The following is a 12,377-nucleotide window of genomic DNA, read 5'->3' as shown; positions in this document are numbered from 1 at the left end:
CATAAGTGTCAATATAAATGTAAATATCCATATCATCATTAGCATAAACATTAACATCAACGTCAATGATAACATCAACATCAACATCAACATAAATGTGAATGTGAACGTTAACAAAAATGTGAATTCAACATCAACGTGAACGTCAACGTCAACATCAAATTTAGTGTAAACGTCAATGTGAACAACATCATAATCTTCAGTGTGAACATAAATGTAAACATCAACATGAATGTGAATGTCAATGTCAATGTCTATGTAAATGTCAAATTTATTGTAAACATTTAATGTGAACGTCAACGTCATTCGTGAACTTCAATGTTAACATAAGCGTCGGCATGAACGTCAACATAAACATCAGTGTGAACATCAACGTCAATGTCAACATCAAGGTGAATGTCAATGCAAATGTCAACACCAACATAAACGTCAACGTCAATGTAGACGAGAATGTAAAAATCAATGTCAACCTAAACATCATTCTGAACGTCAACGTGAATGTTAACATAAACGTAAATGTCAACGTCAACTTAAACATAAGAATCCATATAAACGTGAACGTAAAGGTAACTATCAATATAAACATGAAAATGAACGTAAACGTGAACGTCACATTAAAAGTAACATGAATGTGAACTTCAACGTGAACCCAAATGTGAATATAAATGTACACGTAAACTTGAATGTCAATTTGGATATCAACGTCAACGTCAACATCAACGTAAGAATCAATGTGAACGTGAACATGAATGTGAATATAAACATATACTTGAATAATAATATGAATATGAACGTCAACGTGAACAACAACGCAAGCGACAACATGAGCATCAACATCAACGTGAACATGGATGTCACTAAAAATGTTAACACAAACATTAACTTCAACATCAACGTGAACGTTAATGTAATTATGAACGTGAACATCAACATAAACGTGAACATCAATGTGTACCTCAACCTTAATGTTAACTTGAATGTCAATGTGAACGTCAATATCAACGTCAACTTGAACATCGATGTAACATCAATGTCAACATGTGTCAACGTCAATGTCAATGTGAACGTTAACATTAACATGAGTGTCAACATCATCGTAAATTTAAATGTAAACACCAATGTGAATGTGAATGATAACGTAAAAGTGAACATTAATGTGTATGTCAACGTTAATGTCAACCTGAACGTGATCGTCAATGTCCACATAAATGTTGATCGTTAATGTGAACGTCTATGTAAATGTCAACGTAAACTTGAATGTCAACATGAACTTCAATGAAAGTATTAACGTGAACGTCTATGTTAATATTAAAGTGAACAAGAATTTCAAGTTGAGTGTGAACGTGAACATCAACATAAACGTATACTTGAATGTCACCATGAACGTTAACATCAACTTGAATGTTAACTTCTACATAAATATCAAAGTTAACATCAACATCAACATCAACATGAATGTTAATGTCTACATAATTGTCAAAGTAAACATAAGAATCAACATCAACATAAACGTAAATGTCAACGTAAACATCAATGTGAACATAAAAACTAATATATATTTTAACATCAACATCCACGAGAATGTAAGCATAAGTGTAAACAAGTAAGCGTCAACATAAACATTAGTGTGAACATCAAGACTAGCGTGAACGTAAACATCAACATCAACGTGAATTTCAATATCAACATGAACGTGAACGTCAACATGAACACCAACAAGAATGTGAACATCAATGTGTATGTGAAGTCAAACGTAAACATTAATGTAAACGTCAATGTCAATGTAAACTTCATATTGAATGTCAACATAAACACTGGTGTGCATGTCAACATCAAATTCAACGTTAATATCAATGTAAACATAAAACTTAACGTCAACATAAACATAAGCATAAACATGAATATTAAAGTGAATGCAAAGATCAACGTAAACATGACCATTAATGTGAACGGCAACGTCAACGTCAATGTTAATGTCAATGTGAATGCCAAAAACACTGTCAACAAAAACATCAATGTGATTGCCAATGTGAAGTGAAAGTCAACTTGAATGTAAATACCAATGTCGACATTTAGGTTAACATCAACATCAACATAAACGTTAATGTCAATATTAACATCAATACCAGTGTCCACTTCAATGTCAATGTTAATATGAACGTCAATGTCAACGTCAATGTAAAAGTTAACGTGAATTTCAACGTAAATATCAAAGTGAACATCAATATGAACTTAAACGTCAATGTGAAAGTGCACATGAACTTCAATCTGAACGTCAATTTGAATGTGAGCATCAACATGAATGTCAACGTCAATGTAAATGTGAATATCGGTGTCAACGTCATCCAAAATGTCAATGTCAATATTAAAGTGAACTTCAACATCAACGTCAACGTAAAACCAAACATGAATGTCAAGGTAAGCATTAACATGAACGTTAACGTGAACCTAAATGTGAACGTCAACGTCAATCTCAATGTGAATGTCAACGTGATTGTGAAGGTGTATGTTAACTTAAATGTGATGTTCAATATGAATGTCAAAATAAACATAAAATTCATTGATAACATGAACGTGAATGTAAACTACACATCAATGTCAGTGTTAATATCAATGTTAACGTTAATGTCAACATCAATGTAAACGTCATCTTAAACATTAATGTCAACGTAAAATCATCGTGAACGTTAACATAACCATCAACATGAACGTCAACGTATGGTAAAAAGTTATCATACACATTAACATCAATGTGCATGGGAACGTCAACATGGATTTGAACATCAACATCGACGTTCATGTGAAAGTCAACATCAATGTAAATGTAAAGGTGAATCCCAATGTAAATGTCAAGGTGAATCCCAATGTGAACGTCAACATTAACATAAACTTCAATATAAATGTCAATATAAATGTCACGTAAATGTAACCATTATCATAAACATGAAAGTAAACATGAATTTGAACGTGAACATCAATATAAACGCGAACGTGAATGTGAACGTTAACATTAACATAAATGTCAATGTCAACGTCAACGTGAATGTCAACGTAAACATGAACGTCGATTTTAACATCAATGAGAAGGTCAACGTAAACATAAAGATGACCACCAATGTGAATGTCAACGTGAAGTGACTGTCAACATGAATGTGAATACAAAAATTGATATTCAGGTGAACATCAACGTCAACATAAATATAAACATTATTGTCAATGTCAATATCAATGTCAATGTCGATGTGAACATCAATGTGAACATTAAGATGAACGTTTATGAAAATATCAATGTGTATGTTACCATAAACGTCAACATGAACGTCAATATGAACTTAGACATCAATGGGAGAGTGTACGTGAATATTAATATGAACTTCAATGTTAACGTCAACATGAATGTTAGCGTCAATGTGAACTTCAACATGAACATCATGTCAATGTGAATGTGAACGTTGCTCTCAATGTTCACGCAAAAGTCAATATCAATATCAAAGTGATCTTCATCATCAATATAAACTTCAACAGGAATGTCAATGTGAATTGAAACATGAACTTGTATGTGTACGTCAACGTAAATATAAAAATCAACATGATTATCAATGTTAACGTTAACTTTAACATGAGTTGAATGTGAATTTCATCATAAATGTAAATGTTAACGCTAATGTCAACGTAAGTGTAAACTAAAAATCAATGCCAACATCAATATAAACCTCCACATCAATGTCAATATCAACTTTAACGTCAATGTAAACGTAAACATCATCCTATCATGAATGTAAACATCAGCATGAACGTCAACATCAAATTAACGTGAAAGTCGACATCATCATCAAAATAAAGGTCAACGTGCATGTTAACGTCAACATGAATGTAAACATCAGCATAGACATTCACGTGAACGTCAATGTAAATGCAAACATCAAGGTGAACAATAACTCTAACGTCAAAATCAACATATACTTCAATATAAACATAAACATGAATGTCAACGTAAATGTTAGTGTGAACTCATCGTGAATGTAAACCTGAGCGTGAAAGTGAACGTGAACGTCAATATGAATGTCAATGCCAATGTGAAATTTAACATCAATATGAATGTCAATGTAAATGTAAATGTCAAGGTTAATATCAACGTAAATGTGAACGTCAACACAAAAGTTAATGTCAATGTCAACATCAATGTGAACGTCAACATGAATATGAACATGAACGTGAATGTTAATGTGAAGAGGAATCTTAAGGTAAATATAAATGTCAACTTCAGTGTCAATATGAACGTAAACATGAGCATCAATGTCAACTTAAACGTTAGCTTGAACGTCCATGTAAACATCTGCATGAATTTCAATAACACACCATAAATTCCATGACTTAGACTAGAGATTAACCTTATTAATAATTCATAAAAGGATGTTTCACGACCTATATTAATGTAATAGGTTCATTTGGAAAAGGTTAGACCCAAAACTAGCTAATTTGAACTAGTTGACGTCCCTATTTTTAGTGAAGGTTTCGAGGTGTAAATTGAAGTCCATGACTTGTAAAGAAACCTTGCATAGGTAGTATGTATTACAAAGCGTTCAAATGTCCTATAAAGACACCCTAAGACCAACCTGAAGGGTTCTTTAGGATGACTCTAACATGGGTAGACAGACTACCAAAACAGCCTGCGTGAGCAACATTCAAGAAGGTGGTGCGCGACGCACAACCTTCACAAGGCACTCTGCCTCAAGAATCGAGAGGAAGCCTCTTGATGAGAATCTGCAACTCACCTCACTACCTCATTCCAAAAAAATAAGAAAAATATAGGAAATTGGCCATGCGACGTTTGCAAACACTTCCAAGAATCGTAAAAGTCGCATTTTGTAATTTAACTTAATAAAAGAACCATTTAAGTGGAGGGTCTTTTGGGTATTTTATAGTACTACTATATAAGGATATTAGGTCAGTTTTAGACCACTTTTTCCACGTCTTAATCAGATTCAAACGCAATTATCCATCTCTCTCAAGAAATATTCTCTTTTCCAAACTCCATTGAAGTAAAAGAAAAGCTTAGTGAAGAAGCCGAAGACTTTGATGTTTCCAATAATTTTTTATTTTTTATTCCTCTATAAGTCAGGGGGTTTGCACTCTTTGGATTCATTTCCCCAATAGGTCCTTTTAATGATAATTTTGAAGAAATTCAAATTCTACAGTTTTACTCTACACAACAGGTTTTCTTCCTAAATAATGATTTATGATTTTCGATGAAAAATAATGGTTTTCTATTGTTCATTTCACACGAATTTTATGAATTTTATGAATAATGTTTGAATATAGTGTGATACATGATCTCTCCCTAAATATTAGTCTTCGTTGGGTTGTATCTACTAATTAATTATATGGAAACATTGGTATTGGAACTAAAACTTGAATGAACTATTTAATGACCCGTTCCCCTATCATGCATTATGAATTGATTTTTTATATGAATTGAAGAGTTGGTATTGACTATGATATTGAGTATTTCACTACGTTATGGTTATGAAAGTTATAAGTTGAATGTATGTTCTTCAATAAGGTACTTTGAAACAAGTGGTAAGTCCTCTAAAGTTGTGATTTCTCTACGATGTTTATATTAGCCTATGAATCATGATTGCTAAAAAAGAATGCATGATATTTCTGTGAATATATGTTGCGCTATGAACATGCTAAATATGAGATCATGACAAGAATACGGAAATGCAAGTTTATGATATCCTCATGTATTCTTTACACAAGGTGATTATGTTATGTTAATCTCACATATGAAGGGTTATTACAAAAAGGAAATTCTCAGATAATCCAAAATATCTCATGATCATGTTTCTACAAGCAGTTAATCTCCTATAACATCTGATAAGTTTATGATAAAAGACAACTTAAAGGTTATTCAAGAGGTGTACCTTCCCTAGATGGAAGGTAGGCTCACAATGACACTTAGAGATAGAATCTGCAATGTAATGTTGAACTATGGGTCTCTAATGCATATCCTTATTCTTGAACAATGTTGCAACCATAGGATACTAGCAGGTGGATCCACCTAGAAAGCTATGTCATGTTTGGTTCTACTTTTGCCGGTAGACCTCTTCTTTCAGTTTGGGATTTTATGACACCAGATTCCATGTTTAGCTCACCTGGTCTAATGTTGGTTAAGGCGAATGTTACCTCATGTAAAATGAAAGAAAAGTAAATTTAAATTGGATAGGGTTACTTAAGTAGTCTACTTATTATACGTAGGGGTAAGAGACTCTATCTAAACATTGCACAAGTTGACTTTAAGGGAAGTCCTAGGAGATGGTCTTATGTAATATCATAACATGAAAGGTATGATACTTATGATATATGTTGTTACACTTATATAGAGTTGTTTACCTTAATAAACAAGTTAATGGTCTATATTGCTTTATGAGGTGATGACTACTTATGTTATAGATTATATCAACAAAAATTTAACTTACGGTCTCCTATCTTACCTACTTGGTTGTGTGGGGTTATGAAGCTTCACATGGTAATTACCCTTGTAGGTTGGTGATAAGATCATTGGTAAGTGGTTTGTATGTTATGTTTATATGATCTATGGAATATGGATTTTTAACATGATTCTATGATAATATGTCTTTTCTTGTATGTTGATGAAATCCTTAACTTGGACAAGTTCTATGGTATGTGCATTGAAGACATTCATATGACTTAGTATGCTTTCCAAAGAAATGATAAATTATCCTTTTTCATGCATGACCATCAATGTTATATGCAAATTCCCATACATACTACATGTGGCGTACTAACCCCATTAGTTTATATTATTACAACTATAGTGTCCCGCCACTTAAGATGAAGACGGTCGATTTGAAGATGCTTGGAACTCATTCTTCCAAGTCTATGTCGGTCCTCATGTTCGGGGATGCTATCCTTTCATATTCGAGCTTTTGAAACTTAAGTAATTATTAAAAATATATTGTTTCAATTTATATTCTTTGGATTCTTTTGTATTAAGGCCTATATGGAATAATGACTATTTATTGGCTAAGTCAAAATTAATACTCTATAGATGGTTTTATAAACGTGAAACAAGCTTTTAGAATATCGTATGCTGTTATGAATGTTAACTATGATATTTAAGTATACTTCACATAGTATTTAGAGTGTTTTATTTCCTACAAATTTTAATTGATTACATGTTATGACGAATGCTAAGAGGCTTGTTTGAGTCCTGCGAGAGGATGACAACGCCGGTTACATCTGCGGTGTACTCTCCGGATGTGACAAACTTAGTATCATGGAATGAGGTTTAATATGTTTAGGATCAATGTCTCACTAAAACACATAACCTAATTTCTTGTTCATGATTGTGAAGTGCGCCACAATTATGGATGAGAGGCTATATGATGATCAGCAAAATTATCTTTTCTTGGTAATCCTATTTGTGCCTCTAGAGTTTTTACAATATGTTCCATTTAGAATCTAATCCCTTTCTTGTGGTTATAGGATATGAACACAAGAAGGACAAACGCGACAAGAGTAGGAGAAAAGATTGCGAATACAGGAGTTATTCACCGAGGCAATCAAGTTCGTCGTCAAATACAAGCTGTTGTGAATGATAATGTTCCTGTCAATCCTATGGTAATAATGGATGCTGATGTGATGGAAGAGCTTCTCCTAATGTACCAATCCATCAGTACTCAAGCTCAAGCCATTACAACACAAGATACCAAGAGGTTGTTCCTCGAGTGAATTAACATTCTAGTGCAATGGCTAGCCGTTTGAGAGATTTTACGAGGATGAATACTCCTATGTTTTTTGGATCAAAAGTTAATGAAGAATCGCAAGACTTTCTTGATTAGGTATATAATATCTTGTTTACCATGTGGGTGAATGCTATCGAAAAGGTTGATCCTTCTCCAATCAACTCAAGGATGTGGCTCAAACATGGTACAATCTGTGGAAGTATAATCCGTCTTTAGGAGATCGTCCCGTGACTTGAGAGATATTTAAAAAGGCATTTCATGAAATATTCTTCCCAAGGGAGAAAAGGGAAGCTACGGTAGATGAGTTTATCAACCTTCGTCCAAGAGGTATGAGTGTTAAGGAATACTCCTTAAATTTATTATGTTATCAAAATATGCTTCCTCTTTGCTTTCTAATAATAGAGATGAGATGAGTCGTTCTTTAACAGACGCGTCCGAAGAGCATTAATAAGAATGTTATGCAGCCATGCTTCATGACAATATAGATATATCTAGATTGATGGTTCAAGATCAACAAGTTGAAGATAGTCATCTAAGGAAGAACAATAAAGAAGCTAAGAAGGCAAGGTCTTTTGTAAATAGTTCTTCTAAGAGTAGGCTTGATGTTCAAGACAAACCTAAGTTCAAGAAAAGATTTCCAATCAGGTTCCTTCTAATATCTTCAAGAATCTTAATGATAGAGGTTCTAATCCTAACCATAGAAGGGGAGAAATGTTGACCCACCAAGAGAAAGACTAACTTGTGGTAAGTGTGGTGAGAAACTTGTGGGTGAATGTATTTTTGGGACTAATAGTTCCTATGGTTGTGGCAAAGGAGACCATATTGTTAAAGATTGTCCTAATGTGAGAAGTCAAGGTAAGGGGGATACCTGTAAATTCTAGAAAAATAAATGTCTATGGAAGAGCCCAATAGGTGTTCAAGAATGCGTAATGAGTATATATGGGCCTTCAAATGCCAAATATTGAGAAATATTGCACATAGTATAGAAAATTAGCTAAGGGGTGTTAGACAATTTCTATATAATGCCCAAATAAGCACAATATTGGGCATAATAGAAAATATTTGCTTAAAGGGTGTAAGCCAATTTTTCTAAATGTTAATGAGCTTATTTAAGTGATGTACCTAAAATAAACACATCAAGCTAAAAAAAATTATTTTCCGTTTCTCACATAAAAGGTATGAGGCATCCAAGTGTAAAACTTAGATACCATAGCACATGATCAATTAAAATGATTATGTAGATTAAGAAGTGCTTAAGGACATTGTAAGGGTCCTTGAGACAATAGGTAAACATTACAAAATGAGACATAAACAATAGTAAGTTAATAAAAATGCAACAAAACTATGAGCAAGAACATGTGCATTACATGTGAAGAAGCTGGCAAAGGAGGGGACCACCCTAACCGAATTTTGTTAAGGTAGTTAGGGGGGGAAATGTGCACAAGGGACTACTCGATGTGAGGCCTAACCTCCCTACAAATAATAGAATCTATTATACTTCAATAAATAAAAATATCAACCTAGGACTAACCGAATTAGACCCATTAGTTCACCCGAAAACCTAGGACCAAAAACCGGGTTGACACTAACCTAGTACTATTTAAAGAGACAATCTAGTACCTTACCTAGGATGGTCCAAAATGATAATTATGGTCCTAACAATTTAGGGGTAATTGAGTAATTCCCTTTGGTTACCTTATTAAATAATTTATAAAATTAATTAATTAATTTAAAATGGCTAAAACCGAAAATAAAAAGAAAATTCATAGATTTTGGTTAAGACAAGAAAGGGAAAACCTAGTAACTAACCTAGGATGGTCAATAAAGTTAGTTAAGATCCTAACGACTTAAGGGTACTCTAGTAATAACCCTACGATACTTTAATAATTATTTTATAAACTTAATTATTTAATTTAATGGGGCAAAACCAAAATCACAAAGCAATATCCAGATTTTCGTTAAAACAAGAAAAAGACAACCTAGTACCTAACCTAGAATGGTCAAAAGGATTAGTTATGGTAATAACGACTTAAGGGTGATTTAGTAATTATTATAAGTCACATAATTAATTAAATTATTCATTTAATTAATTAAGTTAAAGGCGTCAAACCAAAATTCTTACACTAACCTAGTATAATTGAAGAAACATCCTATTACTTAACCTAAATTTTTCCTAATGGGTTTATTATAGTTCCAATGACTTAGGCGCAATTTAGTACTCATAATAGGTCCCTAACTTAATTAAACAAAGTAATTAATTATTTAATATAAAGTTAAAATGTTGACCAAAACCATAGTCAACACCAATTTCTTGATTTGACTAAGAGTTATGTTCTCCTATCTTTAGTCAACTTAGGCGTAGCGTTTTAGTAATTACTTAATTAATTTATTTAATAAAATTAATAAAACCTAAGTTGAATGAGTCAAGAGCAGTTATTAAACCTAAAAATCACTTTCAAACTCATAGACAAAAAGGACGCAAAAATAGTAAGCAACGAATGTAAGAAAAGGAAGAAAATTTATCGATTACTCTAGGGCAATTTCAAGGTTTCTTCAAAGTTTTGTTCAAGGTGGTATTTATAGATTAAGTTCTACATAAGGTATGAGTTTCTCTCCTGGAATTTTTTCTCCAAGAGAACTTTCGTTTGAATGTTTTAAAGATCTTGAAAACTAGGGTTGTTACCCGTTATTCTTTTCAAACTCCTTTCCCTAGTATCCTTGTTACGATTTCAATGTTTAATAGGTTAGAAATCATTTTATTGATATGTGGAGATGGATGATCTTAATGTGTATGGTTTTTAATTAAATTATGATTGAATGAACCTATTTATTGGACTGGTTTGATGATAAGTGTTATAATGTGAATTAACAGAATGATACTATGTTAATGAAATATCTGAAAATGATATGTATAAAGATGTTACGGTCTGTTGTGCATATTAGCTGTTAATATGACTTATAAAGTTGTTATATTGATAAAATTCTAATACTATTTTGTCCAAGATGTTTAAAATATTATGCCTAAAGTTATGTTATAAGGTTGGCTAAAAAGATCTTCATGAAAGTATAATTTGAGTGATTGTTTGTCTTATGCCAATAAAATGACTAACAATACATTGTCCTAAATGGATGCATCCAAATGTCTATAATATTATGTTAAATATTTATAATATTAGCGAATGAATAATATACATATCCAACCAAGAATTAAAGAATTTAAAATTGGCCTATGCAAGCAAAGAAGATTATGTAATTTACACCCAATTGTTTATGCCAACACTAATCGTATGCCAATAAAATGTCTAACGATACATTGTCTAAAAGTGGTGCATGTAAATGGGTATAATATTATGTTACTTAATTAAAAGATTAGATTATGGTTCATACATATTAAATTTAAAAATGAACCTACGTATAATTCGCACATGCCAACAAAAATGGTTATGTAGTTTAATATTCATAGGTTGAGGCCAATACTAATCATATGCCAATCATGTGTAATTAGTGTATCAAATGATAATATAATCACTTCTAAGCGAATTCAATTAACCCATAATAAAGGGCATGCCACTCATTGGACAACTACCTACATTCTCTAAAAGAATGACATATGAACTCACGAAACTCATTGAATGAAGTGCTCATCGTCCATGAAAGATGATATGAATCCACTTCACAAAAGTAAGTAAATAACGTGTTTTATAACATAAATAAAGGGGTATAAAGTAAGTAAGTAACTAGAAAGGGTTTTAAAGTAAGTAAGACATGTCTCACTTACACATAAGCTACTATATTAAAAGAATACTCATGTATGAAGGTGTTAGAAGGTGTGAGCCAACCTTATTAACACTAAAGGATGATATGTAAGGATAATTCACATTTACTCAATGTAAAGTAAGGATGACCAGTTATCAATAGAGTAAGTAAAATCGCAATCTAGAAGCAGGCCTCCATAATGGTAGTGTCAACACTAGAAAATAAAAAAGAAATCAACATTCATGTAAAGGGATAACTAATTATAAAAAGAAAATGTGCTAATGTTAGTGAATGTGGTGACAACATGATAAGAGGAAAATGAGAAAGATGAGAGCAATCTATGAGCGTGTAAAGTTACAAAAACATACTCACCTATGAGCGTGTAAAGTTACAAAAACATACTCACCTATGAGCGTGTAAAGTAAAGAAGAGACCAGTCTCTATGAACACTATAACGAAAGTATTCATATTAATGTATATTTAATACTAATGATGAGATGAGAAATTATATATTTAGCTATGATGTCTTCATACCTGAATCCAACTTCCATGACGTATGAGTTTAATGTAATGGAACTTTATACTGAGCACTGATAAATTACCTATGAGCGGTGATGCCTTCTTTTAGAAAGGGAATAGGTTCACGTAACTCTCATGAGATAAGACTCTCCGTCATGCAGGGTATGGGTCACCTTATATCTCCTAGTCTTCGAACCTACACTGCCAATATGGAGATCTAGCGAGGTTTAATTCCCATGTATGCTAGCATGTTTTGGGTCATTTTTACAGGTGATTACACCTTGTTTGGTGTGGGGGAGACACTGGATTACATGAAGATTCATGATCTAT

The 12,377-nt window shown here is 32.5% G+C and overlaps 1 protein-coding gene across 1 annotated transcript; it reads right to left on the bottom strand.

Moving 5' to 3' along the window:
- Positions 1-302: 302 nt before the first annotated feature.
- Positions 303-3,855, bottom strand: LOC138349268 (uncharacterized). Its single transcript, XM_069299587.1, has 7 exons — positions 3,814-3,855; positions 3,714-3,767; positions 2,992-3,138; positions 2,255-2,448; positions 1,754-1,997; positions 680-961; positions 303-470 (listed from the first exon to the last, which is right to left on the bottom strand). The coding sequence occupies exons 1-7, from the start codon at positions 3,853-3,855 to the stop codon at positions 303-305; spliced, it is 1,131 nt and encodes a 376-aa protein (XP_069155688.1).
- Positions 3,856-12,377: the final 8,522 nt, after the last annotated feature.

This window comes from Solanum lycopersicum, chromosome 6 (assembly GCF_036512215.1).
Source record: "Solanum lycopersicum chromosome 6, SLM_r2.1".
NCBI classification, from domain to species: Eukaryota; Viridiplantae; Streptophyta; class Magnoliopsida; order Solanales; family Solanaceae; genus Solanum; species Solanum lycopersicum.
The sequence above is the reverse complement of the archived record's forward strand: the minus strand, read 5'-3'. Positions and strand labels throughout refer to the sequence as shown.

Coding starts and splice junctions, on each gene's coding strand:
- LOC138349268 (XM_069299587.1), bottom strand. CDS start 3,855: ATGCACGTTGACCTTTATTTTGATGATGATGTCGACTTTCAC. Junction 2,449..2,991: donor ATGTTAACGTTCACATTCAC/GTTCGCGTTTAT, acceptor GTTCACATTTAG/GTTCACGTTAACGTTCATGT. Junction 962..1,753: donor ACGTTTACATTAATGTTTAC/GTTTGACTTCAC, acceptor GTTAACATTAAG/GTTGAGGTACACATTGATGT.